The following is a 16416-nucleotide window of genomic DNA, read 5'->3' as shown; positions in this document are numbered from 1 at the left end:
AAGAAAACATGCTCGAGATTCTGACCTCTCTACATTCATACCTATTTCTAAAGAAGTTGCTCAGGTGAAGGATAAATATGAAAAGGATCAGTATGATTATTATATGAAACACAGGTGCCATCCTGCAAAGATCCTTGACGTGCAAATTCTGAAGGAAGATGGTCTGAAATTGTTCAAGCTGGTTGTGAAAAGAGAAGGTAGAGCAGAAGAAGAATATGAGCAGGTTTCAGTGCATAAGTTTGGGTATTCTGAGCACAAGGAGATGATCACCGTTCTGAAAGGAAAACCAAAGTCTCATCTAACTGGCGCATGGATGCTGAAGATCCAACAGAAAATGAAGGCCAAAGTTGAGATGGAGGAAAGATTATTTGGGAAGATCAGTTCTCCAAAGAGAAAGGCTACTGAAGCACCTTCTGGCTCAAGGCCTGCGAAGAAGTAGTTGTATCTCTTTTGTAAATATTTGTACTTGTAAATATTTTCCATTTTTATTTCTGTACTTGTAACTGAACAATCATCTCAGTATCTTTTATATAGTTACAAGTTACATCATATTATTAGGAAATAGTTTAAGTTAGAAAAACAAACAAGAAAATTTTCTTAAGGCATCATGATCTATAAGATGTCCTTAGAAATATTTTTACAACTTAAACAAAAACTTGTATTTTTAGACTTACAAACTTGCATAGATAGAAGTCTAAAATACATGAACTATTTTAGAACAAATAGGGGGAATTTGTTAGGTCGAAAATCGACTAAGTATGATTTGTTCAAAATAGTTGAGGTTCAGTGAAGAAAGCTTGCTCAGGATTCTGAAGTCATTCAGAATAAAGCTCACTGAAGCTTCACTTCAGATTCAGAATCAACCTACACTGAAGACGTTCAGACTGAAGTCAAAGACTGAAGACTGAAGAAGAAGATCATCTCAGAAGCAGAGCTCAGAGAAGATCTTACCTGAAGTTGAATCTGAAGAGGCTCAGTGAAAAAGTATTTACAACACTTTTTCACTGATTACGAGGAAAGTCTTTTTGCAGCTTTAACTACCTTTACCCGGTTAATTATCTTATACCTGGGATTGGGAAAGTTTTAGCAAAAGGTTGGGAATAAAGTATGTTAAGTCACATCAAAGAAACTTACATACTTTACCTTAAACAAACATGTTATGGGTTTGTCCCACAAATCCATAAATGCATCCAACCATATTTGTACGACATATTGCCATGTCATCAAGACATGTTTGCCTATAAATATAAGACTTCTCACACTTGCAAAAATGCTTGGAACTTTGGCATTTGCAACGTGTGATATTACTCTAAGTATTCTTACGAGTAATTCCTTGTCGCATAGATCATTTGTATTTCTAGGGTTGTTTAGATATCTTCACAAGTGTGACTATCTTTGTTCCGCAACAACTCTTGTATTTTGTTTATAGAAATAAATAAAATATATTGAAAAATACATCTCGACTCATTGTCATAATACTTGAATATAATTAGTATTTATATAGTTTCAAGCACTTGTTCTTTATTGTTCATATCCATATCTGGATCGTGGTCCTTAACTAGTCGTTATCTAGATTCGAACCACTTGCCAGTCGGGTTACTTGATATACTTGTGTTTACTATTACCCTATTTTATATCTTGTTCTCGTTGTACATCTTGTGTAGGTGAACTCACAATAAATATGTTTCCGCATATTATGCAAGTGATAATCTAGTAATAAAAAAAATAGAAAGCTGAATGTTTGGGGTAAATTCTTATTCGGTAAACTCTAAATATATATAAAAGAGAAACCTTAATTTATAATTAGAGAAGTATGAACCCTTAGATGAATTTCAACTTTTAATTAGAGTCATTAGATCAAATGATGATGTTATATACCTTATTTAACTTTTTTAAATTTAATTTATTTTTAATAAATTTGTATTGCTATTATTTCCTTATTTAAGTTTATAAACATTAATAATTAATGTTTTTAATGATATAATTATGGAAACTAATATTTTTATATTTTACATTGTTTTTTATCTTTAAAATTAATTTTTAATTTTTTTACAATAAATTTTTTTTTAATATAATACGTTTTTATTTATTTATATTTTTGTATAGGATTTTTATCATATAACGAATAAAATTTTGTTATAAGGATTTTGTATATGATTTTTATCATATAAAGTTTTTATTAAATCAATGTTTTGAAAACCGGAATGGATGTCATACCGCTCTTCGTAATAAAGAACTAAAAAACAAATATGGAGTCTTAGTAAATTGTCACGATTATATATCAAAAAAATAATTGTATGAACATTTGCAAACTTAGCGAGACCTTTAATTTAATATATGATGTATCCATTTTTCAACTGTCGGGTCACTGTTAACCAGAATCTAAACGACCACTAATGTAAGTTCATGTTTTTTAGTGGTTTAATTCTTATCTGATTAAATATTTGTCAAATTATGATATTATAACAATTTAACATAATATTAATTAAATAATTTTGCTAAACGCAACCCTTAGGGCTGTAATTAAGGTGCATTAAATAGTTGTACATTTACCATAAAATTCAGGGGGTGAACTTTTGATATGAAAAAATATAAATTTTTTATGCACGTTAAATACAACCCTTAGGGTTGCGTTAAACATTTTCCTTAATTATATATGTTTCTCGCGGGTAATAACCTAGTTGTTATTGTTTGGGGTTAAACGTACACTTTTTTTTTCTGGAAATTGATTTTGAAAATTTTATTTTGCCATCCAAAAATATACTAGATTAATACCCGGTCGTTGACCGGATTATAAAGTAAACTTAAAAGCCTTTAATTCAAAAATAAAAATTAATATGAAATCGAACCTAATGTTCATAATAAGTCTTAAATCATGTACACTTTTAGATGTAATATATATATATATAGTCGGTTTGATATGTATTAAATATGTCAATACTCGACTTTACACGAAATTTGACTTGAAACCGACTCGGAATATTGGGTTAGAGTTGTGAAATCTCGACCCGGTAATCCGCCAACTTGACCTTTTTGAGTTTGGGTCGGGTTGACATATTTGGTTAGAAGATCAACCCCCTAACCCAAATATATTTAACCCAAGTATATTTATATTTATATAATTTTCAATATGTCGACTTATCAACTCATTTGATCCGACAACACACAATCCCATTTGACGTAAAACCAACTCGTCAACCAACCAACCCATATGATCTGAGATCAACCAACAAACCCATTTAATGTGTGAATCTGCCAACCTACCAACCTATCTAACTCGCCAACCCGATTTTTTTGGGTTGGTGGTTGAGTTCGGGTTGATGGGTTGACAGACTTTGATTGAGATTTCCATGTCAACTTTATAATCAAGAGTAATAATTAGATTACTTGTATGCTCTGTCCATTTTAATATACATCACTTATTTATTTGAATGATTTCTTGACGTTATGATAAAAATAAGTATGGTTGGATTAAAAAAAAAATTTACTTGCCAAATTGAAACCATTAATCCAAGTCCATTGACAGTCATCTACTACTCCTTTATAATGATTATTCACCCCCTATTTTAGGAAAGAGTTAGAAAATATTTAGATGGGAAATTACTAAATTACCCTTAATAAACAACCCTTAAAGAAAGGGTTATTAGATATTACCAAAATTACCCTTAATGAATTAATTTACACTTTAAACCCTTATCTTCTAAAATATAACTATCACCATTATATCAACTTACACGGTTAGACCACTCGACACCAATTGTCGATGTCATCGATCACCACCCATCACCGACACCACTAAACCACCGTCGCCGTCACCGCCGCCGCATTGTGCGGGTACAATGCTAATATATAAAAGTAGTAATTTTTTTTTCTTTGTGTAATGATACTAAAAAAAGTATAAATATATGTTATGTTTGTAGCTTAAATTTTTTCCAAACAAATGTAAAATATATATCATTTAAGAATATATAAATAAAAAGTGACTTCAAAATAGTTTTAACAAAAATGGTAGCAAATAATTAGTTATTTGATTGACAATTATATATATTGAGTCACTTCATATAAAAATTCTTCAATTATAAATAAGTTTAAACAAAATTTAAAACTTAAATCAATTATATAGATGTTAAATAATAATCATATTCGTGATAGATGAAAACGATATGATTTGGTTGTAGCAATTAATTCTAACTTGTCAAGACTAGCATTTTATTTTCTAGGGTGAAATTAGATTTTAGTTTATTTCAAAAGGTTGAGATTAACAAGCAATTTATTATTTTATCTATGGGAACCATAAATATATACTAGCATTGTACCCGCGCAATGCGGCGGCGGTGACGGCGACAGTGGTTTAGTGGTGTTGGTGATGGGTGGTGATCGATGACATCGACAATTGGTGTCGAGTGATCTAACCGTGTAAGTTGATACAATGATGATAGTGATATTTTAGAAGATAAAGGTTTAAAGTATAAATTAATTCATTAAGGGTAATTTTTGTAATATTTAATAACCTTTTCCATAAAGATTGTTTATTAAGGGCAATCTAGTAATTTTTTATCTAACTATTTTCTAACTCTTTTTTATTTTTAGGGGTAAATAATTATCATAAAGGACGAATAGATAATTTCGAATGTTAGATGTAGCAAAGCGAGGACAAGTAACAAAAAGAGATCTACATATAACCGTGCCCCGCACCCAATCAGAACATATGCTGGTACATATACATATCTGTTAGGATATGAGTAACGAACAATACAGATTATTCTTTAGATAGATTGATTGATGTAAAAGCAAACCAACCCCCCCCCCCCCCCCCCCCCCCCCCCCTTCTTGTTTCTTGATCCGTTTCTTCAAGTGCATATACATATACATCTTGTATCTATTATTAGGGTTTCATTGATTGATTCGTTAGATAGGGTTTTCAATAATCGTGAATGAAAATGGAAAACAATGATTCTGAACAACAACAACAAGATGTAGTGGGTTTGTATTTCTTGGAATTATGGAGATTAAATTCCAAGAAGGCATCTTTAAAATTACAAGATTTTAATCATCAAAACCCCCCACAAAATGTTGATGATGATGATATGGAATTTGATGATGATGATGATGAGAGTGTTCCTACTGAACTTGATACTGTAAACAGTTCGGGTGGGTTTTCGATTGTATTACCCGATAAACTAACCGTTAAGTATCCGAGTGTGAATTTACATGGACATGATGTTGGTGTTGTTCAAGCTAATTACCCTGCACCCATTAAACGTCTTGTTTATTATTTCGAGTTACATGTTAACAATGCTGGTGCTAAAGGCCAGGTTGCCATTGGTTTTACTACACACGGTTTCAATTTACGCAGACAGCCTGGGTATGTTTTTCGGTTATCCTTGCTTCGTATATCTTACATTTTTGATGATTAGATAGGGCTTAAGATGTTGTGAATCTTGGAATTAAGATAGATGACTGTGTGCTTTACTAACCGACAAGTTGATTAAATCTTTACCTTAATGAATTATTCTTAATTTTCGGTGGTAAGAATAGGTCTGCAATAGTTTATTACATGTTCTTGAATGGGCTAAACCCTAATAAATGGTATAGCAAACTAGATGGACCGGTAGATTTTAAAGAAGATCTTTATTCAAGATACTGCTAAGCATGAATCACTTTTGGCGTTTTGGTAATCTTTATTGTAAACAACACATTAAGGGACCCTTTTCAGGTTATCCGGGAAAAGTTGAGCCTTTCACTTTAATGTATATAACCGAATTGATATTACCATGGCTGTTTTTAGACTCTTCGCTGGCCTGACCAATATTCCAGTACTATGTTCGAAGCCTTACCACTAGGCCACCTTAGAGATGGTTGCAATCTTTATCTAGATTTCAAATTTATATTCAAGTAGTGGTGAGCCTTACTAGGATATCCGATTTTGAGACAGGTTTTTATGAGATAGTGTAGATGGAAAAAACATAAGTTCGTTTTAAGTTGTATTATAATCATAACTCTTTCATGACGAACAAATTATTTTCTTATATTAATTGTAATGTTTATATATAGTGGCTGAATTGGGTGAGGAGGGACCATAGGCTAGTAAATTAGACTTCAATGGACCTTTAGTATGAACTTTGTTTAGCCAACTTTTGGAATTTTTTTCATGAGGGGCTACAATTGGAGCTGAAGTGCTGAACCAGCATACACCACAATCTGTTGTCTATGATCCAACTTTGAAAACCAGGTGGCTACATGAAATTCATTCAGTAGCTATTTAACGATGTTATTGATATCATATTTTTAGTAGTTTCTCTATTTAAGCGTGTGTATGTCTGTCCACACACATCTGGACTCATGAACTTACTTTTATGAAGTCCAATGCACGTAGTGCTTGTTTGAATTGTCCTATAATCCCCAATGTATGCGAATAATCCCCAATGTATGCGAACTCTTTTTGTTTCTTTTTTTCACGCAAGAGTAATTGTGAACTTGCTCTTTCTCCAAGCAACAGATGAGCTAGTGTAGGTATTATTCATTGTAAAATTTTTTTTTTTTTTTTGAAGACCAAATTCTATTGACATAAAAGATTGTCGTTCTTGAAAGTAATTAGAAAAAAAAAAAAGTAACTGAAGTGTGATCTAATAACTTGTATTGGATATGATTCGAAAACTAGCTTACTAGCATGATTTTAAACGTCAAAAGTCGCCTCATGAGGGTTAGTATAGCATATCCGCCTGTTAAATTGTTATATTCCGCACCTGCTGTTGATCCAAAGCCAAGAGAATCTTTTGACACTAGGAAAAATGTCCACTGTTCTTATTGATTGCGTTGAATCTGATGGGGAGAAGAGAATTCTGTTTTTGGCTTCCAAAGAGAATAAAGCAACCCTCATGTGCCTCATGCAGAGCTTTGTCCACAACCAAGTTACTTGAATTTCCAACTAGTCCCAAAGATAGATCTTAAATGGAGCAACTTGCTACTAGGTCACAGATCCTTAATCCCCACCAAATATTCAATTTTAACCAAACAGGTTTTATGATCAAGCAGCTGATGAGACATTGCTCAATAGATTCATCAGAAATGACTTAGAAAACGCAAGATTGATTGATATAAACATTTCTAGAAAGTAGATCTTGTGTTGTTGGAAGTCTGTTTATTGAGGCAATCCAATTACAAATGTAAACTATCTTTGGTATCCAATTGTTTCACAAGTGGTGTGGGGTAGAAGTTGAGTCAGCCAGTAGTTTTTCCCAAGTAAGATTTGAAAGGTACTTTCCTGAGAAACAGCCCGTAGGTGCAACCGTGCAAGTTCTAGCTCCGATTATCTTGACGACTTGTAGCAAAATGGAAATCACGGAAAAAATTAAGTAGGATAGTAAACTACCCTAAAGGTGCTAGGAGGAGATCTCCAGTTGCAGGTTCCCACCCAAGATTCCTCCATAAACTGTAGTCTCTCACTAAGTTTGCAAGCTTTGTTAGACTTTTGAGCATGGAGGAGAGGGACGTGATCTGTAAGCTGGCAACCTTACTTGCACAGTTGCACAAAACATCCTCCCAAAACAAAGCATTGTTGCCATTAGACACCCGCTTGGAAAAAGAATAGCTAAATGGGATGCCATGTTGGTCATTCAACTTAGACACTGTAATGATACTATAAAGCTAGAAACAACGCCGAGCCTGAAACCACCGTCATTGCTATACATCTTTTTCATCACTTTGCACCAAAGCGCATTGTCTACATTGAGGATTCTCCACTTCTATTTTCCAAGAAGCCGAAGATTCTACAGTACCAACATCAAGACCACCCATATGCTTGGAACATAGAAGTTCACTCCATTGAACCCACGAGATTCCTTTATCACTCTCTTAGAAACCGCAAAAGCGCCGCGCATTAATGGATTCTGACTTATTAATAATGTAGATCCATTATCTGTTAGTGTGTTTAATTACTATTTGCTCTCTATGTTAGAATTATTGTGGATGCCTTCCTTACTTGCTTTTGGTGTTATGTGTTATGTTAAATTAAGAAACATCCTGATGAAGCATTTGTTTGTAACTTTGTATCAAGTAAAGTATATACTTTGCCTGACTTTTTTCTTCCGTTTGGATTTATGTCAGTAACAACATTAGTTATATTTGTTAATTCAATATAGACAAAGAAAAGAAAAACATTATTCTTATGCGCAGATAAATCTGTGGCATATTAGTTTTTTGTCTTTTAGGTTATATATTCACGAAATATTTTTCAACCGGGTATTTTGTGACAGATGGGAAGCAAACAGTTTTGGGTATCATGGGGACGATGGATATCTTTATCGTGGACAAGGCAAAGGAGAGGCATTTGGCCCGACTTATTCTACTGGTGATACAGTGGGTGGTGGTATTAACTATGCTTCACAAGAGTTCTTTTTCACGTAAGATTCTTTCTATACGACTATACATGTTACTCATGTAGCCTTTCTTTCATAAAGTTCACAGGAGTTTTTTTATGTTGTCGATGGCAGAAAAAATGGTCATGTAGTGGGAACAGTAAGGAAAGATGTAAAAGGTCGCGTATATCCTACAATTGCTGTTCACAGTCAAAATGAGGAGTAAGTTTTGCTTCTTCTAGAGATTTAACGTGTTGATGCATTTCTTTGATCATTGGCTGTTACTGTAGCTTTTTTGTGAATTTTTTAAACCGTTTGTCATATCTTCAGAATCACTGATTTTCTTCTATATGCTGTTGCATTGCAGGGTGACGGTTAACTTTGGGAAAGATCCTTTTATATTTGACATCAAGGTAACACATGATATTTAATATCTTTTAGCTTTTAATGTTTTGCTTATGTGTGTAGCACAGATGGTTTCTTTGACTTTTGTTGTAAGTTGTAACCTGAATTGACATGTGCCTCTAGCCCTCTAGCAGTTTCTTTGTTAAAACGAAAAAGAAGGCTTCCTCTCTTTCTTGACTTGGCTTTTGAACACCACCTTGTTGTAACTTCTAGTCATTTAATGATGAGCATGTTAGGTTGAAAGTTATTTCAAGTTGTTATGCATGAGTGTGTTTTGTTAAACACTTCTTTTTTCGTTGTTGCTTGGAAGTGTTGGTTTCTATATTTCCTTTTATAGCATTAGTTTTAAACACCTCTAGATTTTCAAAACTTCTAGTTTTTTGGTACTTTTATGTCTATCATAGTATTATGTATTAGTTAGCTCTATTATTAGATCATGGTGAGATATCTGGTACTTATATGCCTATCATTGTATTATGTATTAGTTAGCTCTATTATTAGATCATGGTGTAATGAGATTGTTCAACATCTAGCAACTAGAACTAATGCCTTGCTTTATGTATATGTTAGTTGTATCATATTACTTGGTAGTCTTCAAATCTTTTTGCATTATTTTTAAGTTCTGTGTTTGAGCATGGATTGTTAAGCTCAATCATGAATGGATTTAACCACGAAAATCATCAAGATCTCCTCAACTTTAGAGTGCAAACCTACTAAGTTCTTAACGAACCTAAGGTGATTGATGATTTTCCCAAAGAGATGTCTCGATCTTTGGAGGATGTGAAATATGAATGTTTTTGATGAATGATTGATTGAGAATGAGTTGAATGAATGTGTAACTATCTCAATAGATATGTCTATTGTATTTGAGATATGATATAAGGAAAGTGTATGTAATTTTTCCATCTTGTTCTTTGATGAGAGAGTGATGCTTTTTGTAGTCAGCCTCTCCTGCCTCTTTGTATCCACCCTTGTAAGGGTATATATATAGATAAAATGGGTAAGTGTATGTCTATCCAACAACACCTGTCATCCACCTCTTTGAACCAATATAATATATACATATATAAATATGATGGGCCAAAGGGGCTGTCTTGCCATGCCCTTGAGCGTTGTTAACTTGTAATGTAACAACATACGTGATCATTCTGCAAATCATTTAGAACTTTTAATCCGTGAATGGTAGATCTTGCATTTTTTATTAAACATGAGCCAACTGTGATAAGTAATCAGTAATACCAAGCGTGATAACTGATAGCTTTGCATGCATGGCTTTTTTATTCTTTCATTGCTTGGTAGATAGTTTCTTTAATGCTGCATTGTATTGGTATTCAACATCATTCTGTGTTTAAATTGGTGAACAGGCGTATGAAGCAACACAAAGGGCAAATCAACTTACTCATATTGACAAAATACCTATATCTCAGACTGCTAGTTACGGGTGTGTATTCTTACTACATTTTACTTCTACTGAATTAAGATTGGTGAACATAATTTATTAGAATTGGAACTCGTCTGCTATGCCAAAGCACCAAACCTCACCAGAACTTTTGCCCTCATTCTGCAAATTAAATGCGGATTTGCTTGCCATGGAAATTACTTTTTATATCAAGTTATATTAGATTCTCAGAAGGATCTGATTCTGAAGTTCTGCCTTTTCTTATATATCCTCAAATTTTGATTTTGAGTTTATATAGAGGTGAAGGAATTTATTGACTGCTTATACTTTGATTCTTTGGAAGTTCAAGAAGTTCCTCACCAAACCTTTTGCATTATGTTTCTAAGAATCAAGTGTTTTGCATTTGCACATGTATATGTAATGGCTTAGAAATTGATTCTTTCACACATTTGCTGGTTTGATTATTCTACAACATTTGTTATTTTCATGCTGTATGTGCTTGGAATTTTTATTATGTATATCTATACTGGGCATTTATGTAAGCTAGTTAATAATCCACTGCTAAAATGATTTAAACTGTATATTTGTGTTAAAATTTTTCGTACTTACAGCATTTAGATTAAAGAGGAAACTCTGACTGTAATTGATGAAGCTACTAATATGATTTAAACTATTTTGTTTGTATCAGAATTGTTAGTTCCTACCTGCAGCATTATGGTTACGAGGAAACTCTGACAGTCTTTGATGAGGCTACCAAAGCATCAGTTCCACCTATTACTTATCAGAATAATGGTCTCAACGAGCATAACATGTATGCATTGAACCATAGAAAAATTCTTCGACAGGTATGATGTCATTACATAGAAGAAACAAGTCTATATAATTCATAATAGCATTCTCATTTTGTCTTCTATGGTCTTTAAGGAGTGAGGAAGATTTACTTGTGGGGTCTTAGTTAGATCCCGTTTACTTCCATTTACTTGATCTGAGAACTCACAAAAAATCTTCATCTCTTCCATCTCTTTCAAAGTAAAGGTTTATCTAATTATGGGGCGAGGAAGATTTACTTGTGGGGACAGTGGGGTCTTACTTAGATCCCGTTTACTTCCATTTACTTTATGTGAGAACTCACAAAAAATCTTCATCTCTTCTCTCTCTTTCAAAATAAAGGTTTATCTAGTTATCTTTAACAATATAAATGTTGGGTTAGGTTCATGCTTGACAACTTCATAAGACTCGAGTCGGTTTACATATAAAAAATGCTGACGTTTAAGTCTAAGTCAGTAACTCATGGACCCTGACTCACGACTCACTGACTGACTCATTCTGAGTCAGGTTGACTCGGAACTCGAATTAGTTTGGTAAAAAGAGTACCATAGTTAGTCGCACACCCTTAACACGTAATAGCTGTTCACATCTACTGCCTCGTTGCCGGTCATACACCTACACCATAATTTGCCGTCATTATTTTTTGTAAGGGAGACTAGGGAGAGTACAAGTAGAGAGTAATTTTATTTTGAAGCAGAGGGTGTTGATTTTTCTTGGATATTGGAAAGACAAGATTTTGTTTCTTTTCTCGAGAAATGTGAAAGAGAGTTTGGATGGATTTGAAACGAGAATACTCTATTTTTTTGTTAATTTTTGTTTTAGATTTCTTTTTCCTACATTATATATATATATATATATATATATGGGGGAAGTGAGTATGGAATGGGGTTGTCTCCCATCTAAGTTTAGATGGGGAACAACCCCATACTCATTTTCCCCATATATATATATATATATATATATGGGAAAAGTGAGTGTGGGGTTGTCACACCTAAGTTGGGTGTGGGACAACCCCACCTTCACTTCCCCCCATATATATATATATATATATATGAATAAGCTCAAACTTATTAGTTGTATTTGGATGTAGATGTATCTTATGTGTCTCTATGTACATATGTATGTCATGACCCTTACGGGTCCAATCGAGAGCCTGAAATTTGATTTGGAGCCACAAATTAACAACTATGGCAAGTTAAATATGAACCTTAACATTTCTATGGTTCATGTTTTTCTTTGTAATGGTTGCGAACTCTATGTTTTAAATAACTTTTGAAGTGGTATTAAAAGAAGAATAAAGTTATTTACTTAATATGTGGTTAGAGGCACAATTATAGTTATATATTTTTCATAACTATCTCTTTCAATCTAATCAAGTCAATTGCTTGTGTTTGACACCTTATTCTGCTTTTTTTTAGAGTAACCCGGGTATTTTGAAGTTCTGTAATTTATAATATGCATAGGTCATGATTTTGGCCCCTTCGCTTACGAATGGGCCGTATTTGGTTCTGTTCAATCTTAAACGGGTCAAATAGATCAGAGGGGTTGAAAGTTGCCCAAAATCTCTTTTTTTAATGCATACTATTACTTATATGTTTTTGTATTCATAGATCTAGATTCTTCATTTTCTGCAGTCGTTATGACATCATTTATTATATAGAATTCAAAAATTGGACAAAGAGTGTTCGCAGATCAACCTGTATTTAGATGAACCTCTTTGGCTCTTTTTCCAGCCTGAACTTGTTAAAGTACATGTATTATCTGCACTAACATATTTTCCTTTATTACGGTGTTCGTGGAATTGGACTCACTTGCACTTTTTTGTTCCTTTTTGTTTGAAGTTAATAAGGGATGGTCAAATTGATGACGCATTGGGTAAGCTACGTGAGTGGTATCCATCAACTATCCAGGTGATGAGTCTAATACATTTGATAATGCTTTTATATTTTCTTTTATCGTTGTTACTCCCCGGCCCTCCTATCTCTCTTCCTCCTTTCTCTTCTCTCCCCCCAAATGAATGGATGCATCTGCCTACTCAGTCTTTCTGCAGTACAAAACTGAACAGCCTTTTGACCTTTCCATTACAATTCTATTTATCAGAGTGTACTCTTTTAGAGCTTACTTTTTCAGTTACCAGTTTTACAAACACAAGGGTGTAATATTAATATCTCAGCTTTCAAGGAAGTATTGATTATTACATTAACTTTCAAATCTTGGTGATCAGTTAGTAACGGATTTCATATCTATATTTTAGTTTGAATTGTATGCTTCAAAGTAGTACGTTGTTTTTATGACTGCAAGTTTTAAGTTCATAGGTTTTTGATATGACATTCAGTTCTCTTGTTCATTTCATTCAAAATGCTACAAGTTAGATATGCTAATACTTTACTTTTCTTTGATTTTTGTATGATATTGATTCTCATGAAAATAATTTCTCCCTGCAGGAAGATACATCAGCTATTTGTCTTATGCTTCATTGTCAGAAGTTTATTGAACTGGTTCGGGTAATGATTTTTTCCTTTTCATTTTTTGTGTCTATGGCTTAACTATAAGGATTAGGGTGAACTTTTCGGCAGGTTTTTTTTATTATCATATGGTTATTGCATGCGAGTGACCATCAGTATATATGATTTTTCTTTCTTATTGTGTGTGAAGCCTGGTTCTTTCTTCATATGGCTTCTCTATGCCTTAAGATTAATAGTCTATAAAATTCTGAAGGCTGGTTTGCAATGCTCGAAAGCTGAATTGGATATGAATAAGTAAAAGTACCTTTCTGTGGATCTTTTATCTTTTGCAGGTTGGAAGCCTGGGGGAAGCTTTGGATTATGGGAGGACTGGTTTTGAAAAGTTTTATAAGGTGAAAGAGTATGAAGATTTTCTTATGGTAATTACCGAACTTAAATCCTCAGCTTCATAAACAATCTATCTAGCCATTTTATGTTTTCTTAGTTTGTATGTAAATTTACTTTTACTACGTTTACATGGGTCTAGGATCTGGAGTTAGCAATTTCAACCCAATTATATGACAGTAGATTAATTCAGTTGAACAGTTAAAAGTCAACCAATTTTACCCAGCTAAAACCCAATTATAGGACGTTTGTCCGTGAGGTCTCAGGTTCGATACTCTCCGGCGTGAGATTTACAGGCTTTAGGTTTCCTGGGCCTTCGTGGAGCATTTACCGGGTGGGGCGGGGAGGGGGGAGGGAAACGGGTCTTAAGTCCACGTTAACCAGTCCGGATATCCGTGGCCCGGCCCTTGCTGTTCTAAACATAAAAAAAATATAAAAAAACCCTTTTATTAAGGCCTCCTGTTATACGTTGAAAACTGCTTTACAGGCCACCTAATTGTATCTGTTTTCGTTAATTACCAAAAAATGGAAAATGTGAAAAAATGTTGGGTGGCCACTAATGCTAGCTTCTATCATCAATATATGGGCGGTCTTAGCAGCGAAAAATCGAAAATATTTGAATTGTTTTCGCAGTTCATATTAAGTATATCAGCAGTACATAAAACTAAAAAGTACACAAGATTGTTGGTAGGTCACTCCAACCCATTTCAACTCGTCACAATCATCTGACCAATCACTTGACCGCCCACCCTCCATGTTGTTAACAGCCGTGGCAGCAATTTTAACTAATCTATTAATGGACCTGCCAATTTTGTTGGGTGGCCACAAGATTCTTTTTTTTTTTTGCTTTTTGCTCCAGCGGTCCAAACAGGCTTTAGTAGCATATAACAAAAGGGTATAAATGGGTCTAACAAAAGGGTATAAATGGGTCTAACAGATTAATAGTTGCTCAACTGTGTATTTTTTAATGCATAAAAACATCCTAAGATTATTTTATTTTATAAGTTTCTCTTATTACTGGAATACTTTCTTGTCAACACAATATATATATATATATATATAATATTGCTGTAATAAACAATCCATCCCGGCCTGACTTGTTGTTTTTTGACCTGAACCCAAGTTGCCCAATTTACCCACCTATTAGCCACCATGTAATGAACACGAGATTGGTACTGTTTTCAAGAAATGATGTCATGTGTAGGATTGTGCTGCTTTGTTGGCATATGAAGAGCCAATAAAATCCCCAACGGGATATCTACTAGAAGATTCACAAAGAGAGAATGTGGCAGATGCAGTAAATGCCATGATCTTATCAACAAATCCAATCCTGAAAGATAAAAGAAGCTGCTTGCATTCTTATCTGGAGAGACTGTTGAGGCAGTTAACTGCATGTTATTTAGAGAAAAGGTTACTCAATGGAAATCAAGGCGAAGCTTTCCATCTGAGAAGAGTACTCCTAGCTAAGAACCCCTAGTTTTTCTGGACAACAAATTCTTTGATTCTCGCCCACTGTTGATATCTCCTCTTTGACATTTTTTTTGCCTGAAGTATTTCCGTTGTAAAACTAATAACATGTACATTTTCTGATGGTTTTTTACTTGTTTAAACAATGTAGTCGTTACTAGATACACTCATATGTGCATGATGAACCAAGGCATAATGAAGGTAACAAGTAGCTTTGTTTTATAATTTATAGTGCCTTTTTTGAGCTGCTTGATTTTTTACATTACTCTTATTACAAACACATTGATGGAGTAAAACGTAACCAATTGCTGTGAAACTAGGTTAACATTTCTTGCAAGGAGATGGGAAAGTAACCCAACGGGGATCACTAGGTAAAAACAACCACAAAATAACGTCTTTTAAATGTTTGATGGATGGATTGTGGCTCATGATATTGAATATTGAGCTAGCTTAGGTCTGATACTTCTGTTCCAAAAGCTTAATTAAGATTATGCTCATTTTTATTGTGTTAAACTTAGAGTACACACCTGTATATTCGGATGTCATATTTTTCTCTTCAAGGGTGCATCATCATATTTTCTAGCACACTTTAGTGTCCCATTCTCTTGTTTTAGATAGTGCCCCCTCCTCCTAATGTAGAGCTAGAACTACTGCTACCGTGGAATCCGTGGAAAGTATGTCGCCTTACAAAAAAAGCGGCTGCTAATTAGCATTAATGCTAAGTGGACCATCAATCAAGGACTTCGGAGACTCCAATCGAATTGATCAAAAAATAGAAATAGGACCTACTCTTCTCCGACTTTCCAGACACATCACACTTCCGCTTGGTTCGAGGCTGTTGCCACTCGGCCCTAAGACGGATCAAAGAAGAGTGGGGAACCTCTCGCTGGTTTTTGGAATTTGACATCAGAAAGTGTTTTCTTCATACGAATTTTATTGCGTTGGCTATTTATATTGTTCAAGTCTTTTTGGCTGTTTAGTTAAGACAACTTATGTTTAGACAACTTATGTTTAAAAAAAAAGATAATAGTATGTTCTCATAAATTTCGTTTTATCACCAAATTTTTTTTTTTTTTAAAAGACGACAAACTATGCTGTTTCTATTTCTAAA

The 16416-nt window shown here is 33.8% G+C and overlaps 1 protein-coding gene across 1 annotated transcript; it reads left to right on the top strand.

Moving 5' to 3' along the window:
- Positions 1-4838: 4838 nt before the first annotated feature.
- LOC122607638 (ran-binding protein M homolog) lies at positions 4839-15469 on the top strand. Its single transcript, XM_043780656.1, has 10 exons — positions 4839-5365; positions 8256-8402; positions 8493-8579; positions 8725-8770; positions 10127-10203; positions 10850-11006; positions 12831-12899; positions 13434-13493; positions 13787-13873; positions 15043-15469. The coding sequence occupies exons 1-10, from the start codon at positions 4935-4937 to the stop codon at positions 15313-15315; spliced, it is 1434 nt and encodes a 477-aa protein (XP_043636591.1). The 5' UTR covers positions 4839-4934; the 3' UTR covers positions 15316-15469.
- The last annotated feature ends 947 nt before the right edge of the window (positions 15470-16416 follow it).

This window comes from Erigeron canadensis, chromosome 7 (genome assembly GCF_010389155.1).
Source record: "Erigeron canadensis isolate Cc75 chromosome 7, C_canadensis_v1, whole genome shotgun sequence".
NCBI classification, from domain to species: domain Eukaryota; kingdom Viridiplantae; phylum Streptophyta; class Magnoliopsida; order Asterales; family Asteraceae; genus Erigeron; species Erigeron canadensis.
The sequence above is the reverse complement of the archived record's forward strand: the minus strand, read 5'-3'. Positions and strand labels throughout refer to the sequence as shown.